General features: G+C 37.0%; 1 protein-coding gene across 1 annotated transcript; it reads right to left on the bottom strand.

Annotated features, from left to right (window-relative positions):
• Window positions 1-14,089: 14,089 nt before the first annotated feature.
• LOC131236085 (leucine-rich repeat receptor protein kinase EMS1-like) lies at window positions 14,090-21,914 on the bottom strand. The gene is made up of 9 exons (XM_058233202.1): window positions 21,832-21,914; window positions 19,768-19,839; window positions 17,006-17,077; window positions 16,718-16,783; window positions 16,281-16,352; window positions 15,409-15,480; window positions 14,970-15,041; window positions 14,527-14,598; window positions 14,090-14,156 (listed from the first exon to the last, which is right to left on the bottom strand). Exons 1-9 carry the CDS (start codon window positions 21,912-21,914, stop codon window positions 14,090-14,092), a joined length of 648 nt encoding a protein of 215 aa, XP_058089185.1.
• Between the last annotated feature and the right edge of the window lie 319 nt (window positions 21,915-22,233).

Raw genomic sequence — 22,233 nt, 5'->3', positions numbered from 1 at the left:
GTTTTGGTGCGGTCCACTGTATCAAATCACCTCGTCGTTCATCCTGCGTTTGACGGATATTCTCGTGTGTCCACGTGCATGGGACCAAAAAGACCTCATGGAGAGTGTCGTGCCCCCCTCTGAGGACGTTGGATGGTTCAGATTGTCCAATGGGACGATATTTGTAGCCCACTGTGATCCGCTAGACATTCATGCGGAAGGAGTCGGGTCAGCGTACACTAACCGACTCCCTTAGTTCGGTGCGAAGCGGGAGTGCATCGCCTGTGCACTCGTACGACCCTAGGTGGAGTCCACTGTGATGTTAGTGAGGAATCTGCTCCGTCCATCTGTTTTTCCCACCTCATTTAAGGGGTTCATACCAAAATTGAAGCATATTCAGATATCAAGTAGTCCCCAGATCAGCGATTTATGGGCTGATCTATTCTTTGGGCCACTTTCACAAAGATCCAATGGCTGAAATTCGACATGTACGGTTAATTTAGGGTCCTCAGGCCAGATATAAAGTTTCGAACCAAACAGATGGTGGAAACCATATGATCTTACATTCAGGATGACTTTCAGGCCTCTTTAACGTGAATGGCTTGATTTTCTTGGATATCTGACATGTAAATTCTTCGATCTCAGTCCCTTGAGGTCCAGCCCTTGCTTTGATGATTTTAGAGCATTAAATCCATACTTTTAGTAACCTTTTTCAGTCCAGACTCCTAATTTCACCTTGCAACATAAACATGATTAAAATAAGCCGTAAACAGTATCATGTTCATAAAACACTACAAGAAATCTCACTTTTAGCAACGAAAATTTTCGTCGCTAAAAGTCAAATTTTCGTAGCTAAAAAGTTTTAGTGACGAAAACTGCTAAAAAGTTTTAGCGACGAAAGTTTTCGTCACTACATTCGTCGCTAAAAGACCGACGTCGAAGCGTTTTATCAGCGAAGAATTCGAATCGTCGCTAAATGCAAGCTTTTTAGCGACGAAAATTTTCGTCGCTAAAAAAACTGTACAAAACTTTTAGCAGCGAAAATTTTCGCTACTAAAAATAAATTACAAAACTTTTAGCTACAAAAATTTTCGCTGCTAAAAATAAATTACAAAACTTTTAGCGACGAAAATTGTCGTCGCTAAAAACCTGTACAAGACTTTTAGCAGCGAAAATTTTCGCTGCTAAAACTCTTGTATAGTTTTTTTAGCGACGAAAATTTTCGTCGCGAAAAAACTATAAAAAATTTTTAGCAGCGATAATTTTCGCTCCTAAAAAATCGTTCCACTTTTATCGACGAAAATTTTCGTCGCTAAAAAAACTGTACAAGACTTTTAGCAGCGAAAATTTTCACTACTAAAAAAATTATTCTACTTTTAGCGACGAAAATTTTCGTCACTAAAAAATTGTAAAAGACTTTTAGCAGCAAAAATTTTCGCAGCTAAAAATAAATTACAAAACTTTTAGCTACAAAAATTTTCGTCGCTAAAAGTCTCTTTTTTAAAAATTATTCTAGCTCAAAATTCCTGATATACACCTGTTAACAATATATTTCATCGTATTCATCTTGATATACACCTGTTATATAATATATTTCATCATATTCACATTCACATCCATCTAAACCCAAACAAGAAAATCCATCCAAACATAAAAGTACATTCATCCAACTGGGAACCAGACATACCTGATGAAAGGCCTGGATTTACATTAAATATAAATGCTGCCAGACATAAGAAGAGATCTCTGCAGAGACATGTCCATAAGATAGATGGTCACCAAGGATATCTAATAGGCCTGTTGAACATATATAACAAGCATTTTATTTTGGTTACATCTCACATTGGGTGTGGGCAACACTGTCATACCAATGTAAGAAGCATTAATTAGATTTAACTTTTCATGTAGAAATAAGCTTTCTTACTTGTTCATAGATGCTTCTATCCTTAGTGTTGGCATTCACTAGCTATCATTGCTTCTCATTTAAGGCATTCTAAGTGTCCGGTTCCTGTATGATGATGATATATCAACACTTGAACAACTTGGTGAGTTAGTTCAATATTAGATACATATTAGAGAAACAGGAACAGATACTGATTGTAACTTTGCAACATAAAATGATGGTTAACATTAAGTAGATAAACCAGATGCAATTGATAACTATTATAGTTTCATTCATACAACCTAGATCACACATTGTTCCTAATATCCAAGCTCCATTCGAAATAAAATCTTTGAAACAATCAGTGTAATGACAGAAAGAATAAACAGAATTTATAATAGAAGCAAAGGAAATAAGAACTACCAAAGGATAGAGCAAAATTCCTGCATATGAATAGAGAGGAACATCCATGAAAGAGAAAAACTAAGGACATAGCACTCCGGGAAAAGGAAAACAAACAAAGTGTGGAAAATTATTGTTCTTACAAGTTTCCTGCTGAGCATTGGGTTATATCAGGCCTGGTAAAATTGTTGTAAGATAAGTCTGTGCAAGACAGCATCATGCAATGCTATGTTTATGCCTTTTCAGGAGTGGAAAAAATAATAACCCAGTAGGAATCTGAAAGGCCTAAAGTAATCTCACAAGAGAGTTTAACAAAACATTAACATGCATGGAAAAAGAAGCCATCAAATATACAGATCCTGTTGCCAGTGAAATGTAATTTGAGATTTACTGAGTAATACAAGTAATGGTTGCAACCTCAGACCCAAGAGGGTATGACCCCAGTCAGCATGTTGCTAGTAAGATACCTACATTAAAAGCAATATATATCATGAGACGGATTTCTAATTTGCGACAAAAATATCACTAAAGCATTATTGAGGGTCCAAAAATTACAGAAGGATTGTCCATTTTCCTGAAGTATCTAGCAAGAGAATCAGTGAAATTTTGGTAATGAATGTCTATTTTCTTACATATAATCTAGCGCTGAGAGTCTTGAAAAGCTGCTTGGAATTTCTCCTGTCAAATTGCTAAAGGTAAGTTATCTACAAGAGAAAATTATCATTAGAAAAAAACTGGGGAAGATTCTCTCTGAAATGAATTTGTAAGTTACATGTATTCAATGCGTGTTCTCATCCATAGCAGGCCATGAGATTGAAGACTGTAGTATATTGTAAAGAACATGGAATGCACAAAAGGATTTTCCTTGTCCAGTAGCATGATGGATTAGCCAGTACACAGAAAAATAAACATAGAAATGAAAGTGAAAGGCCAAATCACCATGAATTTGTCGTCGAATCACTTCAGTTTTGCACTTCCCTTCCTAATTTAACTTCTTTCAAACCATGAAACAGTTGTCTGGACAGTGGTCGTGATTTGCATGTCAACTCATGGAGCTGAATATTCAACTTTCATTTTATGTTTTCATCACTTAATTTAGAGTTGACCATCCAAACTTAAGAATATTGTGCATCTAACAATGCCTAGTCAGCACTCAATGGCATGGGAAAAGAAATATATAAAGGCCATGTATAAAAGATTTGTCCAAAGTAACTTACAAGGATTTCAGATTTGTCATTATCCCAATATATTGTGGGATTATGTCAGAAATCAAGTAATTTCTTAGTACCCTGCAGTATATGAGCAAGACAGACACTTCATGAACAAAAGAAGTAACAAACAATGATATATTTATGACATCAGGGGTATATCCATTCAACTCACAATTTCTGCATTTTGGTCATTCCCTCAACTAGAAAATGCACATTCCCTCAACTAGAAAATTATGTAGGTTACTTTTTGAAATCATGGGTATCTTATATTGTATGTTGTGTACTTTGGTATTGATGTGTGGGATGGTATCTTTTTTATTGTTATACCTTTGGATGGATTGAGCTATGTAAATATGGGCAGGATTTAAATTTTAATGGTGGCTAGTCAAAGAGGGGCTGTTTTTTCTTTAATTCTAAAAAGAGGTATTATGCAATGCTCCGGTCATATGTTTGATTAGGATTTAAGTTTGTACATGTGAGCCCACAGTACTGTGATTCAATCCAATGATATGATGCCCTTCACTGTTAACAGGTCATGAACCAGAAATCTCCCAGATTGGAGAAGCCCTAAACTTTCAATAGGTAGCTAAGAAGCAGATGTTTTACAAAGAAAACATAGCAACAGCTCACATTTATTTTCATTTATGAGCTCATGAGCTAAAATGACCTAGCAAAATAGATGGGCATCATGAATACATTCATCAAAGTGGGCCTCAAGGTAAGGGTTGCACCATCTTAGATGAGGCCAAGGCACATCTAATCCACTCTTCCATTTCTATCATCAACACGCGACTCAATCAAATCATGCCAAGTCAGCTCACAAGGGTGTCAACAGACAATCCACCTTCCCTCGCAACATGTCCTCCCGAGGGACTGATATACAAGAAATGTTTGCATACACCATCTTTATTTTCCTACAATTTATCATCTCAGTCTAAACATATGAGCTGTGAAAAACGTGATTCATATTTCAAAGATCACTTGGGGAGAAAATTACAACAATATACTCATTAGATAGGCTATATTGATGCAATATTTGAATGTGGCCCATCATTTATATGATCTGGAATACACGAAGGGTGCAACAGTCAGACAGTAATGACTGTTGTAGAGTGAATATGGGTGCAGAAATCTTGGGTTTTATCTAGTGACTTAAAAGAGAAAACCTGGCATTATTGATGATGAGATGAAGCTTCAAATCACAGAAGGTGCCCCTGTTTACAACCAAATAGAATGTCAATAAGAAGTCTAAGATTGGTCTGTATTTTCCCAATTCCTTGTAGGATTCTATGCATGTTCAAAAGGCAAAAGACAAACAAAATTTTAGAAAATGAAAATGAAGACAACCAGCTTCCTTCAGCTGTCCGTCCATTTCAGTCATATTAAAATTTCATTGGTCTAAAATATTTTTGCAAAATGATAATAGCCTGGCAACAAATGTAACTTTATCAGCAACTTGATGAAGACCTAAATCATGCTGTTTAATATACTTCATCAACAGAAAAATAAAAATAAAAAATCAGCAACTTACCTCAGTAATCAAGTAAAGGTTTTCTTCTTGCAACACATCCTCAAAATTTGAAGACACCTATCCCATGAATTAGATATACCCTTTCATGGTGAGCCATGGGCTTGAAAATGAGGCCAATCCACAACTTAAGTGAGCAACAACATAAACAATGGTTAAGAGTGGATGCACATCCATTGAAACCTTTTTTTCTTTCTTTTTTTTGTACAGTGGACCCAACGAGATGTGGTTTAAACATCTAGGCCATTCATTGTTCCATGTTCATTTGATCAGTTCCATGCAATTTCACACACCCAATTCATCCAAAAAATCAGAAACATGACTTGTATGAACAACAGAAGATCCTTCCATTCAATCAGTTTCATGGAATTCCATGAGTTCACCAAATACAATAACAGAATAACCATAATGATCTGAAGCAACCTGCATAAGATACTGAGAAATTAAAGCCTAAAAGAAAATATAGATTGGTAAAAATATAAATATACTAATGAAAACATGTGCACTTAGAAAACAACACAGGTTATAACAAAACCTCAATTATGAGATGGCTTCTTCTGTTTGAGTCACCAAAAGAGAGGGGGAAATTGATTTCCTTTTAACAGTTACATAGAAAACTACACTCGTAACCAACTCTAGATGGAAATTTATTTCCTTTTAACAGTTAGAGAATGATTGAAAGATTAGACCAAGACCAATCTAATGAAACCTTAAAAAACGCATCCTCCATAAAGTCCAGTTTCAAAGTGAAGAAAAAAGACTCTAATAGCCACATATCCTCTCTTTTATATAGGATTTGCAGTTTTATTCCACAAAGCAAAAATGTTAAATATATCAATATGAAGGCCATTTCTTACTGTTCCACTTTACTACCATTTTCACACCCAGCTCCAGCCATGGCTATTTTAACTGCTGCTGCATCAACATCCGCCTTTCATATTATGCACGAGATGGCAAACCTTGTATAAAAAAAAAAAAAAAGCCAATTACCGAAAATCCAAAAACACAATGTAATACACTATTACATATAAATCTAAAATTGAAACCAGATTTTAAATCAAAATAAAACAACAACATTACTTGTACTCTGAGTTATAACAGAACATTCCCCATTGCATTCAACAAAAAATCAGATATGAATCCCCAAAAAATTCCCAAATCTGTTAATTAAGGATTTTCAGATATGAATCCCCAAAAAATCAAAAAATCAGGGATTTTCGATTCTGAATCCTCAAATCTGAATCCCATACAGGCAAATTAGGGATTCCGAATCCCAAATCCAGAAATTAGGGATTTCGAATCCCGAATCTAGAATTAGGGATTTCCGTCAACCGTGAGAACGGTCAGAGAGAGAGAGAGAGAGAGAGAGAGATACCTGATCACGGTCCACCGATCCACCGAGAGAGACAGAGAGAGAGAGAGGATGCGCGAGAGAGAGAAAGTACCGAGAGAGACAGAGAGAGCGACAGAGAGACAGAGAGAGAGAGGGCGCGGTTGAGAGAGGGACCGAGAGAGAGAGAGAGAGAGAGAGAGAGGGCGCGCGAGACAGGAGACAGAGAGAGTGAGAGACCGAGAGAGGAGAGTATATCTCCCTCTCTCTACGCGCGCTGACACCAACGCTCTTGGCTGGTGGTCGGTGTTGTGTGGGCCCTACGATGTTTTATGTGTTTCATCCCTGCCGTCCATCTTTTTTTCCATATCATTTTATGGTATGAGACAAAAAATGAGGTATATCCCAATCTCAACTGGACCACATTATAGGAAACAGTGTTGAATGAGCGTGGACCATTAAGTTACTTTTGGGGGCCATATACAATTTTGGATCAATCTGATATTTTTTTTCCATTCATCTGGGCATGTATGACCTAATCAATAGATTTAATGTCAAATAAAAAGTACAATGGACCTTAGGAGGGTTTTAATGGTGGATATCCAATCACTATTGTTATCATGTGGTGTGGTCCACTTGAGATTTATATCCCTCTCATTTTTGGTATCAACACCTAATTTTTTAAATTTTTTTTATTTTAAAAATTTTATGTGAGGGAACACCAGCACATCTCCCGTGAATGTTGTTGCTCCATAAGGACTCTTTTATTTATTTATTTAGAAATGCTCTGGTGCCTACGAACACAATTAGTTATAGTGCTCCCATTTTTATACAGAACCTAAACGGTCCAAACCATTGATCAATACGGTTCATCAGGTCTAATCCATATTTCAAGAACTACCATGAAAATATCACACTGATTTAGTAAATTTGACCATTCGGTAAATGGAATTAAAAATGGACGGTCAAGATCATTTACGCAAAAATAGGTCCAATCAACATTTCGATTCATCCATTTGTTAGGATTATCATGGTTTGCTTATAATTGTAAAGAATCACATTTGTGCAAGTGACAATTAAAAATGCATATAATTCCATTTTTTTTAATCATCAATTAAGCTATTTTTGAATTTACTAGAATTTATTTCTATTTTTTCTCGTGGATTCAAGGAATCTTTATGAAGAATATAGAAAAGCTCCGTGGAATTGGAATAGAAGATAGTGATCGACCTCATCACGTCCATACCTGCGTCAGTCGCTATAAAGGTTTTGATAGAGAATGGTGCCCACCATACCATAGCCATCGAGGATGGGTTTAGAACTCGAAATACATTTTAGATGATGAAAAAAACTATTCATATTCTAGTCTATACTAAGAAGCATTCACTGAACTAATGATTGTCTAGGATAGAAAATTTAGAACATTGAGAACTAAAGATCAAATGGCTCATATTCGAATCCAAGCATGATAGGTTAGGATCAATAATAAAGCATTGTTACCATAGCATCTATGGCATGATTATAACAAAAACAGGGAGATCATAGTTTAGGAAGCAAAACGGATTGAAAACCCACCCCAATAATGTATGCTGATAAGGGGCACCGTGAGTTGTCAAAATCCTCACTGCAAAATGCATGCCAAGGGATGGATGACGAAATGCATCATGGGAAGTTCTTGTGACCAGAAGCTATGTGGGCCCACAGAAATGCAGTAACAAAACCACTTTGTTCATGATTTTCTTAAGCTCGTAATGGGACGGGGTTTAAAAATCAGGCAGATTCAAAACTAAGCTAGGCCACTCCGAGTGAAATACTGAGAATGGAAACGTCCACCATTGAGACTTCCTAGAACCCATTATGATATTTATACACCATCTCAACCGTTAATAAGGTTTTCACCACACGAATAAAACCATGGGCACAAATATCATCCTGATGTCCTACCAAGTTTCCAATGGTGGATGTTCCATCCCGGCTGTTTTGTCTGACGTGTGGCCCACTTGAATTTTAGATCTGCATGATTTTTGAACTCTTCTATGGGCCCATATAACTTATTACCATTGAAGTGGATTGCATAGTGAGTAACTCACTACAAGTAAACTCTGTGAGGTCCACCATAATTTATGTATTTTACCCTCTCCATCCATTAATTTTAACGGATAAATTTTCAGATTGAGACTAAAAATGAGGCATATCCAATGTTCATAAGGACCACACAACAGGATACAATTGAATTGAACATCTACATTTGAAAAATTCTTGGGAGCCCTAGAAGTTTTGGATTAAGCTTATATTTGTGTTTTAACTTCATCTATGTCTGTATGATCTTATGAACTAGGTTGGATGACAAATAAACATCATTGTGGGGCCTAGAAAGGTTTTTACGGTGGAAATTATTATCCCCATTGTTTCCAGTGATATGATCCACTTGTTCTTTTGAGCTCAACTCCTTAAATTAGATAGAAAAACGAATGGATGACATAGATAGACCAAATACATTCAGGGCCTGTTTGGCCAAGCAGATTAAGAGGGATTAGGAGGGATGGGATGGTAAAATCCCATGATATGCCAAACGAGCCAAACAAACCTGATGAATTTGTCCCGGGATATGGCAAACCCATGGGTCACCATGATGTTTTATTATAATATATTTCAAAAAAAAAAATTTAAAAATACAAATTCTGAATTTTTATTTTCAAAATCTAAAAAATTTTCTCATATTTTATTTTTTTTCCTCAAAAATTTCAAAATGTTGATTTTTTTTTTTCTAAAAGCATCATTTTGTTTTTAAAGTTTTTCTCAAACATTGTCAAAGTTTTTCTCAAACATTGTGATATTTTTGCATTTTGCTCCATTTTTTTTTGTTCAAATCGTACCAAATTAGTGTCAATAGGTGAGAAATGCTTGATTCTTCATGTTTTTCTAACAAAATCAAGGATTTGAACGTTCGATTTCAAAATTTGAGGGCAAGTGATCCAATTTGGGAGAATTTGGTGAATTTGATTTAAACATCTGAAGTTATTTACTGTTCAATCTGAACTGATTAAATTGTCCAAAAAGAGTTGATTAAAGGTTCAATTAGTGGATCTCCCTAATAATATAGTAATTTTATTTTTCACAGATAAATTTCAATTTGCATTTAAAAATAACATTTTTTCCAAAATGTATATTTTTTTACTCTTTTAATAAAATATCATTTTTATTATAAAATATTTCAAAAAAAATTAAAATACAAATTTAGAATTTTTATTTTAAAAATCTCAAAAAATTTCTCATATTATAATTTTTTCCTCAAAAATTTCAAAATGTTGATTTCTTTTTTTTCCAAAAGCATCATTTTTTTTTTAAAGTTTTTCTCAAACATTGTCAAAGTTTTTCTCAAACATTGTGATATTTTTGCATTTTGCTCCATTTTTTTTTTGTTCAAATCGTACCAAATTAGTTCCAAGAGGTGAGAAATGCTTGATTCTTCATGTTTTTCCAACAAAATCAAGGATTTGAACGTTCGATTTCAAAATTTGAGGGCAAGTGATCCAATTTGAGAGAAATTGGTGAATTTGATTTAAACATCTGAAGTTATTTACTGTACAATCTAAACTGATTAAATTGTCCAAAAAGAGTTGATTAAAGGTTCAATTAGTGGATCTCCCTAATAATATAGTAATTTTATTTTTCACAGATAAATTTCAATTTGCATTTAAAAATAACATTTTTTCCAAAATGTATATTTTTTTACTCTTTTAATAAAATATCATTTTTATTATAAAATATTTCAAAAAAATTAAAATACAAATTTAGAATTTTTATTTTAAAAATCTCAAAAAATTTCTCATATCATAATTTTTTTCTCAAAAATTTCAAATTTCCTATTTATTATTCAAAAGCAACATTACTTTTAGCGACGAACATTTTTATCGCTAAAAATATTATCAGCAATGGTTTTGGTTTGTCGTTAAAAGTCAGGGCGTAACCGAAATACATAACACTTTTAGCGACGAAAATTTTTGTCGCTAAAAGTAATTTTTTTTTCCTTTGTTCCTAAAACTCTTAAGAGGGAAAATTTTTGAAAAAGCGGGAAATTACTTTTAGCGACGCAACTTTTCGTTGCTAAAAGTCAGGGCCTACAATTTCAAACCGAAATACACAACTCTTTTAGCGACGAAAATATTCGTTGCTAAAACTTTTAGCGGGAAAATTTTTAATAAAGCGGGAAAATTATTAGCGACGGTTTTGGTTCGTTGCTAAAAGTTAGGGCCAAAATTTTCAAACTGGACACTTTTAACGACGAAAGTTTTCGTTATTAAAAGCAGACTCTTCATTTTTAGCGACGAAAATATTCGTCGCTAAAACTCTTCTATACTTTACTCACAAAGTGGAATACAGCATACTTTTAGCAACGAAAGTTTTCGTTGCCAAAAGCAAATTTCTGATTTTTAGCGACGAAAATATTCGTCGCTAAAACTCAAGCGGGAAATTACTTTTAGCGACGAACTGTTTCGTCGCTAAAAGTCCCATACATGATTTTTAGCTACGAAAAGTTTCGTAGCTAAAAGTAAACGTCCAAAAAAATGTTTTGAGCCTATAGCGACGAATATTTTCGTCGCCAAAAGTCTCGTCCACGATTTTTAGCTACGAAAACTTTCGTCGCTAAAAGTCTCGTCTCTAAAGGTAGTCTTTTAGCGACGAAAATTTATTTCGTTGCTGAAAGTCACTTTTAGCGACGAAAAAAAATGTCGTCGCTAAAAGTTTCGTCGCTAAAAACCCTCTTTCTTGTAGTGAAATCAGGTAATAATGGGAGTTTAATATCCAATATTTGACTCTCAACATTATATTATGGCCCACCAAATAAGTGGATGGGGCTGATTTTATTTTTTTTACAAGGCTATCCCCATGGTGGAGCCAACCTATTGGAAGGGTTGGATATCACACCAACATGATAGGTTAGAAGTAATTCACTGGGTAGTCAGTAACTTCGGTGCAACTGGTTGGACTTGAAACCTTCTCAAAAAGAAAATAATAATTAAAAAAAATTAATGCATATTAATTACTACCACATTGGGTGGAAAATTCAAAATTCCAGCAAATCATATGGCAATTCTGACAAAGAATAATTAAATTGAAAATATACATGAACTTACAGTTCTTGCAGACTTGTAAAATTCCCCAACTCAGGTGGTAGCAAACCAGAGAAGTTATTTGCACTTATAGCCCTGGAAATAAATAAATAAACAGTTATTTTATCTCTAAAAGAAACCCCTATTTTCACCTGAAATAAGTACAATAACCTTCTCTGTCAATTGAAAAGTACTGAACATGTAGCTGGAAGTAAGCTAACTTGTGGTGCAGCCATGTCAGTCCATAACATATCAATGTTAGGTCCTATGATGAAACTCAGTCCAGACCATCGGTTATCCACTCATTCTAACCGTGCGTCTCACCTGTTGAGAGGTATGGCCTGATTTTTGTGCCAGGTGCCTTCATGGTGGGGCCTACCATTTTTAATGGTACAGATTCCCATAAACGAGGCAAGTTGGCCGGAAAGACGTGGCTTCACGACAAGATGTGCCCCACCGCCTGCACTAGTCAGACCGTTCATCTAGAGTTCCCACGGTAGATGGCCCATGTGGAAAATTTTAAATCCTCGCCTTCATATGAGCGTGATGATCCCCAACCAATGCAATTCTTTTCATATTGAGCTTACACCATGAGAGCTTCTAGATGAACGGTTTGGATCTTCATGTGCTGAGGGAGAAGGATGAGCGGCTGGGGAGAGAGGAGATATGAGATCAATGGGCATGCACCCAGCTACTACCACATGGCTCACAAATACATCAATCCAAACCGCCCAAACAGTGGTACCCACTGGTGAAGGGCACATCCCTAAAGCAGATTGATTAGACCATCCTGACCTTTTATCAAGGCACACTTGTATGTTCATTTCAAACTGTTGACTATTTTTCATCTCAACCATCGACTAGTTTTCATCAATCAATCAGCCAGTCAGAATTAACCGTCCAATGTGACTTTTTGGGGGTCCCATATGAATTAAGCAGGCCCATGACCTGTGACCTACATTTATGCCTCGTGAACAATAATTGTGTGCATATAAACGAACCATCACATTGTAAAATTTAGGTCTACTTGGTAATTTATTAGGTAGCAGGAAAAGTTTAGTTTAGCAAACACATATTCCACAATATCTACCATTTATTCACATTAAATTAAATAAAAATAAAAATATTTTATTTTATTTATAAAAAATTAGAGACTACCTTTTCTACATGATAGGGTAGTAAATTATTCACTGGGTGTGCAGTAACTTATGGTCCAATTGATTGAAGCTGAAACCTTTTCAAATAGAAAATTTAAAAGGCAAATTTGAAATTCCAAACACATCATATGGTATTTTTAAAGAAGAATAATTAAATAGAATTTAATAAATAAAAGTAGCTATAATTGTTTCATGGGCCAGGCCATAATACATTGGCTGTTGCAGCGGCCTGGCATCCCGTCTTCAAGGAGGCCGCTCTCCACTCTTGTTGGCGGCAATCAGGAAATCCCCCGCCATATGTTGGTAGAGATTGTTTCATGGGCCAAGCCGCTTGCTAACTGGGTGAAGCTTAATGTCGACGGCTCGTCCAGGGGTAATCCAGGGCCATCAGGGGGAGGAGGCATTCTCAGAAATGATCAAGGAGCTTTCTTGTTTGCATTCGGGTCGCCCTATAGAGTCGGCTCTAACAATCATGCGAAGTTACATGTTGTGCATGATGGTCTTCAGTTGACCCTCAATTCTGGTTTATCGAGATCGAATCGGATTCCAAAGTTACGGTTGATATGCTGACTGTAAGATCGACGTTCTCCTGGCATCACTCTGACTGGGTCAGCGATCAGATCCCTCATGTCGAGAGGTAATGTAACGATCAAACTCATTTATCGTGAAGGAAATGGCCTGGCTGATGGTTTGGCCCGCCTGGCCAGTGAGTGCCAAATGCCATTTTATTGGAGGCACCTTCGCAATCTCCCTATTCACATAAGGGGCCTCGTTTTACTGGAGTGTGCGGACCTTGGCTCTATCAGGCTAGTGCACGCGGCAAATTAGGGTGGCTGTTCGATCGCCCCTTTCCCGCTTTCCTTTGAGGGGGTTTTTATTGTTTGCTTCCTCTTTGGTAGGTCTCGTGTATAGCTTACGATAGGCAAGCCTTGTTCATGTGTTGGCTTCACCCGAATTAGTCTCAGGCTATAATATTCCCCCCCTTTTCAATGAAGCTAACGGGCCCTAAGATCTAGGCTTTGTTATTCTTTTAAAAAAAATAATAATAAAGTAGCTATAATTGTTGTAGACATGAAAAATTATGAGGTCAAGTGGGTGTAAACCAGCAAAGTTATTATAGCTTATATCCCTGAAAATAATTAATTAATAATTAAACGTTGTTTTAATGATCTGGTCCACCTAATGAGTAGATTGGGCTGATTTTTATGCAAGGCTATTTTCAGGGTGGAGCCAACCTATTTGGAAGGATTGGATATTACATGAACATGATAGGTTGAAAGTACTTAAGTGGACAATGAATTATGGCCCAATTGATTGGACTCGAAACCATCTTAGAGAAAATAAATGAATGAATAAATAAATAAAACTACAACATATTGATCACCACCAAATTTCATGACAAATTTGAAATTCCAAACACTTCAAATGGTATTATTAAGAAGAATAATTAAATAGAATAAAGAAAGAAAAACAGAACTTACAGTAGTCACAGACTTGCCAAATTCCCCAGTTCAAGTGGGAGTGAATCATTGACGTTATTGTAGCTTATATTCCTGAAAATAAATGACTAACTATATTTAGTTATTCATCAATGGTTAACCATTGTTATTATGGTCTGTCCTACCTAATAAGTGCATGTGACTGATTTTTGTACTGATCTATCCTCATGGTGGAGCCAACCTCTTAAAAGGTTGGATGTCATGCAAATATATAGGTTGCAAGTAATTCACTGGGTGAATAGTAACTTACAGTCCAAATGGCTGAACTTAAAACCTTCTCAAAAAGAAAATATAAAATATAAAATCAGCACGTATTAATTACTACCAAATTCAATGGCAAATTCGAAATTCCAGACACAACCTATGGCATTTTTTAAGAAGAATAACTAATTAGATTTGAATCCAAAAAAAAAAAAAAACTTACAGTTGTTGCAGACTTTCCAAATTCCCCAATTGAGGTGGGAGCGTACCAATGAAATTATTGGAGCTTATATCCCTGAAAAGAAATAAATAATTATGCTTTGTTATTCATCAATAGTCAAATATTGTTGTAATGGTAAAGCCCACCTAATAAGAGGTTGGGGCTGATTCTTGTACAAGGGTATCCTCATGGCGAAGCCAACCTATTAGAAGGGTTGGTATCATCACAAACATGATAGGTTGGCAATGATTCAAGGGATGGATGATAACTTATAGTCCAACAAGTTTTGAACTTAACACCTTCTAAAATAGATAAATAAATAAAACTATCCCATATTAACCACTACCAAATTGGGTGGCAAATTCATAATTCCAAACACATCATATGGTATTTCTGGAGAAGAATACTTTAAATAAAATTTAAAAATAAAAATAAACAGAACTTACAATTGTTGCAGACTTGACAACTTCCCCAACTCTGGTGGGAGCCAATTAGCAAAGTTATTGTGGCTTATATCCCTGAAAATAAATAAATATTTATATTTTGTTATTTATTAATGAATAAACATTGTTGTTGGTCTGAACCACTTAATGAGTGGATGGGACTGATTTTTATACAAGACTATCCTCGTGGTGGAGCCAACCTATTGGAAGGTTGGATGTCACACAAACATGATCAGTTGGAAGTAATTCACTAGGTGTATAATGACTAATAGTTCAACTGCTTGGACTAGAAACCTTGTCAATAATAATAATAATAATTACCACATATTAATCACCGCCAAATATGATGGCAAATTTGAAATTCCAAATACATCATATGGCACTTCTAAAGAAAAATACTAATATATGAAAAAGATGAAGAAGAAGAAAAAAAAGAACTTACAATTGTTGCAGCCTTGCCAATTTCCCTAGGTCAGGTGGGAGCCAATTAGCGAAGTAATTGTAGTTTATAACCCTGAAAATAATTAATTAATTATGTTGTGTTATTTACCAATGGAAAAGCATTAATGTTATGGTCTAGCCCCCCTAGTGAGAGGATGGGATTGATTTTTTTACAAAGGCCATCCTCATCATGAAGCCAAGCTATTGGATAGGATGTCCATGAACATGGTAGGCTGGAAGCGAGTCACTGAGTGGACAGTAACTTATGGTCCAACTGGTTGGACTTGAAACCTTTTCAAAAGGAAAAATAAATAAAATAATAAAATAAAATATTACCTATTAATCACTCCCAAATCTAGTGGGGCATTTAAAATTCCAACACATCACATGGGATTTCTAAAGAAGGATAATTAAAATTTAAAAAATATAGAACTTACAATTGCTGCAGACTTGACAAATTCCCCCAACTGAGGTGGGAGCCAACCAGAGTAGTTATTGTGGCTTATATCCCTGCAAATAAATAATTAATTATATATTTTTCGTTATTTATCAATCATTAAATATTATTGTTATGGTCTAGCCCACCTAATGAGTGGATGGGCTGATTTTTGTATAAGGCTATCCACATAGAGGAGCCACTTATTGGAGGGGTTGGATGTATCAAACAAGATTAAGATAGGTTGGAAGTAATTCAATGAGTGGACAGTAACTTATGGTCCACTCAGCTGAAATTGAAACCTTCCCAAGAAGAAGAAAAAAAAAAAAAAAACCTACCACATATTAATCCTACCAAACACATCATATGCTATTTATGAAGAAGAATAGCTAAATTAAATTAATAAAAAATAAAAATAAAAAAAACTCAGAACTTACAGTTGTTGCAGACTTAACAAATTCCCCAGCTCAGGTGGGAGCTCTGCAGCATAGCTGTTGTGGCTTCTGTTCCTGGAAATAATTAATTAATTACATTTTATTATTTATTAATGGTTAAACATTGTTGTAATGGTCCCATCGACCTAATTCGTGGGTGGGACTGCCTTTTGTACAATGCTATCTTTACGGAGGAGCCAACCTATTCCAACGGTTGGATGTGGCATGATCATGATGGATTGAAAGTAATTTATTGGACGGATAGTTACTGACTTTAATCGTTCTTGAAAAAGAGAAAGGGAAAAAAAAAAAAAAAAGAATTGTTGCATTTTAATCACTACCAAATTCAGTGGAAATTTTGAAATTCCGCACACATTTTATGGTATTTCTTAAGAAGAATAATTAAATAGTAAAATGAAATAAAATAAAATAAAACTTACAGTTGCTGTAGACTTGGCAGATTACCCAACTGGACTGAACCAAAGAAGTTATTTGAGCTTACATCCCTGAAAATAAACAATTATTGATTTATTTTTTTATCAATTACTAAATATTATTAATATAATCTGGGGAAACTGCTGCATATTACTCACTATTAAGTCAAGTGGCAATTTGAAATTCTAAACACCTCATTGCCATTTCTGTAGAAGGATAATTAAATAGAATAATTATATATATATATATATATATATATATATATATATATATATATATATAAAAGAGTTTACAGTTGTTGCAGACTTGGCAAAAGCCTCAGTTCAGATGGAAGCAAACCAGAGAAGTTATTTGATCTTAGAACCCTGAAAATAAATAAGTAGGTATTTCATCTAAACAATACCCCTGTTTTTGCCTTAAATTACTAAAATAACCCTCGGCATTTCACTATCATTTGAGAACTGAACATGCAGCTGGAGGCAGGCTAACTTGTGGTACGGCCAAACCTTTTCAGGCAGCATGCCCCTTGTGTACGTAGAACATCTATACCAGGCCAATGTTAGGTCCTATAATGAAGATTATCTAGGAATGCAGATTGGCTGATGACTCCAACACCACCTAGCTGGTGTCAAAACTCTGTGGGCCCCACCATGATATAAGTGTTTTATCCATGCCATCCATCCATTTTCCAGCTTAGTTTTGGTGGACCCCAAAATTCTGGATGAAGCTGATATTTGGTTTTTCCCATTATTCAGGTCTGTGTGACCCTATGAACGAGTTGGATGACATATGAACATCATTTTGGGCCCTAAGAAGATTTTAACGACCTGTTAAAATGGATGGACGGTGTGGATAAAAACCAATACATCATGGTGGGCCCCACACCCTGCCGGGACGGATCCTGCGATCCGCTTCCGAAAATCTCTACTCACCACTTTCTCTGGCAGATGTGAGTGGGCTATCCAGAAACTATCAGTGGTCGGACGAATCCTAACCATTGTTGTATAAGAGTTCTATATATGCAGTTCCCTCTTTAAGGTACACGTGACGAACATATGGTGATCGGGACCATTGATCCTGTGGGCTACCGTGCAGATTGGCTATAAACGAAAACTCGGAAGGATTGAACAATGGTTTAACGTGACTGCCAACCATTCCTTTTGCAGGCCACTTATACGACGGCTACGACAGTCCACCCCCCTTTAATTTTGAGGTGCGGCCCATCTACTGGATGGCCCAGTATAACAACGGTTCCGATCAGAACATCTTTGTCACATCCTATCATGTTCCAAATTCGAAGGGAAAAATCACGCCACGTGGACTGTTAATGAGTGACAAAAACAACAACAGCGGATATTTCGCCGTGGGAGAAATTTCGAGACTAACAAGGAGCGAATGGACGTCAAACTACCGATAAATGCTGGCAATGGAGAAATTTTGTGACAAATCCCTGCAATATAGAGAAAACACTTAATGATGTGTGACACTTATGTTAAATCAAAGCCGCCCATCAGGTGGGGCCCGCTCTAAATCCTCGATAGGCCACACGGGTACATTTCTATTGGTCAATTTCCCTGGCCATCCTATTCTTTTTTACATGTGTGGCTCACCCCATGAGCGGATCCATTGGATTTCTGGGCCAGGTAATAAAGTGGGCCCGCTTGAGTGATCTTAGGACTCAAGGGGACTATGGTTAATAACTTTAGCCTGGGTTTATATGTAATCGACCGAGTCCATCGTAGGGCTGTCAATGGAAAGGTCCATCCCGTCGGGTCTGGCCCGTTTAGTTTAAAATTCTGGACGAAGCCAACCCAAGGCAGGGCAGTTGAGAGCCCTACCCGACCCCATTAGACGTACCCGGCCCAATTACTAATAAGACCCGATCTTTCAAACATGTTCCCGAGTCTGACCCGACTTGCACTCTGGCCCATGGATAGATGAATGGGATGAGTTAAATGTGACTCGTCTGAGTTGATTTGGACTCGATCTGACCCGATCCAGTTCAACGCCACGAGTCAGTCTAGAGTGGGGTGAGTCGGACCGATTCATCCATGACTCGGCTGAGTTGTGACTCGAATCGAGACCAGATTAGTCGGCACGATAGCCCATACCCAAGCACCTAGAATGGGGCACCACTTCGGTGGATGCTAACTGTGGGGCCCATCTTGATGTATGTGCCTGACATCCACCTCATCCATCGGTTTTGACAGCTCATTTTAGTGTATGATTCCAAAAATGAAGTACATCCAAATCTCAGATGGACCACACCACAGGAATCAGTGGTGATGGAATACCCACCATTAAATTTTTCTTGGGGACCACCGAAATATCTATTTTTCATCTAACCTGTTGATAAGGTCACAAAGAACTAGATGAAGGGACCACACGAATATCAGCTTGATCCAAGACTTTTGTAGCCCACAATAAGTTTTTAACTGTCAATCAACACCTTTTCCTGTGGTGTGATCCACCTGAGATTTGGATCTACTTCATTTTTGGGATCAATTACTAAAATCAAATGTCCAAAAGAATGGACGTCGTGGATGTAAGGTACACATATCACGCTGGGTCCCACAGTCAGGTATCCACAAAAGCTGCACCCCCCCTAGAATGTGTACGCGTGGCATGAATTAACTCAATGTAAACCGCCAAAAAAACGAGACCCACTGATTGGTTGAGTGATCACAACCTTTGATCAATGTATATATATCCTTGGAATCCAGACCATTGAATGGCTTTCATTTCTACTTCACATCAAATATCCACCAAGCGGCCACTCAAGAAGTTAAATAAGTGTAGGTTTTTATCCACAGTCCATTTAAACTGGGTCCCAACATTTGGTCGGTTGATCATAGTTAATTATACTCCACTTTTACAATTTCTTAGTGCCTGAGTATCAGCTACAGCGCTCAGCCAGAGTATCAAAGCGTTTTTTCATACCAGTCCCCCAACAACAACGAAACGAAGAGAGAGAGAGAGAGAGAGAGAGAGAGAGAGAGAGAGAGAGAGAGAGTGTGTACAGATCCGTGAGGAGAGAGAGAGAGAGAGTGTGTACAGATCCGTGAGGAAAGTCAGGTTTTGGAGCTCTTCCGGAATTACCCCTCTCAGCTGCAACCCTTGCAGTTTGCTGAAAAGCAATAAAAATAAAATATAAGTAGAGTCCGAAGGACTTCCTGAATCGGTAGTCCAATACACCTTCACGTACACGTAGTATTTATCCTCAAATGATCCAAGCCATTCATCTGGTGGCCCACTATGGATGAGCCATTACACAAGGACCAAATCGAATAGGCAATCATAAACATCCAAGGCCCACCAGATGGTCCACTTGATAAATAATATTTTCACACCAAGTTAGCATATCTGAGTGTATACGTACATTTGGGTTATGTGGCAGGTGGATCCACCGTTGGATGAGCAATTACATTTGATCCCAGGGTTGCTGATATTTGATGAATCAACGGCGATTCCACTACATGGCTCTCCACTTATGTTCCATTCATCAGAAGCAGAAAGATTCCATTGTTGGAAAATGGCATTAAAAGCTCTCACTGGCCATACACATTTAAAAAAATAAAAATAATAAATAATAAATAAATAAATAAAATTGTTATAATAAGCCCACGGGGACCCTCACTAATCAAAAGGCTGTTGGGAGGCAGAAAAAATTGGGAAAGTAGTTGAAAACTACCATATGTTCGAACAATGTGGACCCCACCCGTGATGTGAACGTGGAATCGAAACTGTGAATCTGGTTTACCTCCTCGTGTACACCATTTATTCCAAGAATCATCCCCAACAAAAGCTCAGGTGGGACACGCTAGGGTGGGAAATTTACAGTCACCCTTAAAACCGATATATTCACTCGTGACCCATCTAAATTTTGGAATAGGTTGGTATACGATTTCTCCCTTCGTCCTTAGTGGGGCTCACATGATGAAGGGGTTAGATGACATAAACAACATGATCTAGCGAGTGGCCCACTTCCATCGTCCCCACTTTTCCCCATATATTGTGGACCGGTTGACGGAACTCACGTGTTATAATGGATTTTAGGTTTATATCTCTATTTACCGCTAATTTAGCCATATTAGATGCAGCTAATGATGTCATATGAGAACAAGATTTTAATAAGATACAAATGAAAGATCTTTTTAAATATTCTAATGATCGAATTCCATTGTAATCAAAAAATTCACAAGTATTCTAAAAAGAATAAGTCCAACAAATTACTGTTATAGTACACGTGTAAGAGTCCACTACTCCCCCATGGTGGCCTAATGAATAATAATGAGTATTAGTCAAACTACCATGGTGGCTAATGACGAATTCCACCGATGTAAGAAGTTCTTATGGCCGAAACTATTTAAGGAGATATGATATGGTACTTATTATGGAAGACTAAATTGTAAGACATGTAATCAATCATAGAATGAGTATCTTGAAGCTGCACCAACTAAAGAATTATATGAACAAAACTCCTTAAATTATCGAGACATCAACGGTGAGATAGGTTGACCTCAAAAGACCAACACCAAGCTAAACTGCTCAAGGGCAAAGCTTGGCAAGAAGATTCGCATGGTAAGCTGATCAAATCGACCCACACCTAAGAAGTGGGATAATTGGATAGAATCCTGCCTTGTAAAGAGAAATGAAAGATTTCGCAGAATCCTATCCAAAGATCACGCCAACCGATGCGAGCTCATCAATACTTTTGAAAGCAGATCAACATTCGAATATAGACCCCTTCAGCGTATCTAGCAGATTCAACAAGGATACACAAGTCCAGCGTATCCTAGCAGGATACACTAACTCAGAAGCCGCCTAAGCATCCTATAAATATACCCACGACCATTAAAAGAGGTAAGCACAAAAATCTTAACTCAAGTCCCATTTCCATTATTTAATTGGCCTGACTTAGGCATTGGAGGGTCTCCGGCCATAATTGGTGCCCACTTTGTCATTTGCATGCTACTGTTGCAGGTACTCATACATCTACAAGTGTAGTCCCTGCCCATCCAAATTCAAGCAACAACATTTTGGCATCATCTATGAGAACGATAGAAAAGCCATTAAAGTTCTCCAACTTCAATGGGGATCAGCGTTCTTCCCCTCTTACCACAATGACCAATAAGAAGGGAAGAACACCAGCCGCAACCAAGCCTGTGTAGGAGGAACAGCTTGAGAATCCCCAAGCTTCATAGTCGGTTCCCCGGTCTCAGCCACTATCACTAGTAAATGCCAAGCGCCCTTGAAACTAGGGAAGTCGGCTCATCTCCCTTGAAAATCAGGTAGGGGCTCTGATCAGCAATATCAATCGCACCATGAGGTTGATGGAAAGACAACATACAATTCCCTTTGATCAGCACGTGAAGTTAGAAGCAACAACCGAACAATCCCACCCAATGACTTCGCGCCTTAAGCCACGTGCCATGAAGGCCCAACCAGGAGAAAGTGTGCATGTCCTAGCACAAACTCTGGGAACCACCAAGCTCACCGATTCAAACTTGTGGCATACACC

The sequence above is a fragment of the Magnolia sinica genome, unplaced genomic scaffold (assembly GCF_029962835.1).
Source record: "Magnolia sinica isolate HGM2019 unplaced genomic scaffold, MsV1 ctg208, whole genome shotgun sequence".
NCBI classification, from domain to species: Eukaryota; Viridiplantae; Streptophyta; class Magnoliopsida; order Magnoliales; family Magnoliaceae; genus Magnolia; species Magnolia sinica.
This window is presented reverse-complemented; position numbering and strand designations above follow the sequence as displayed.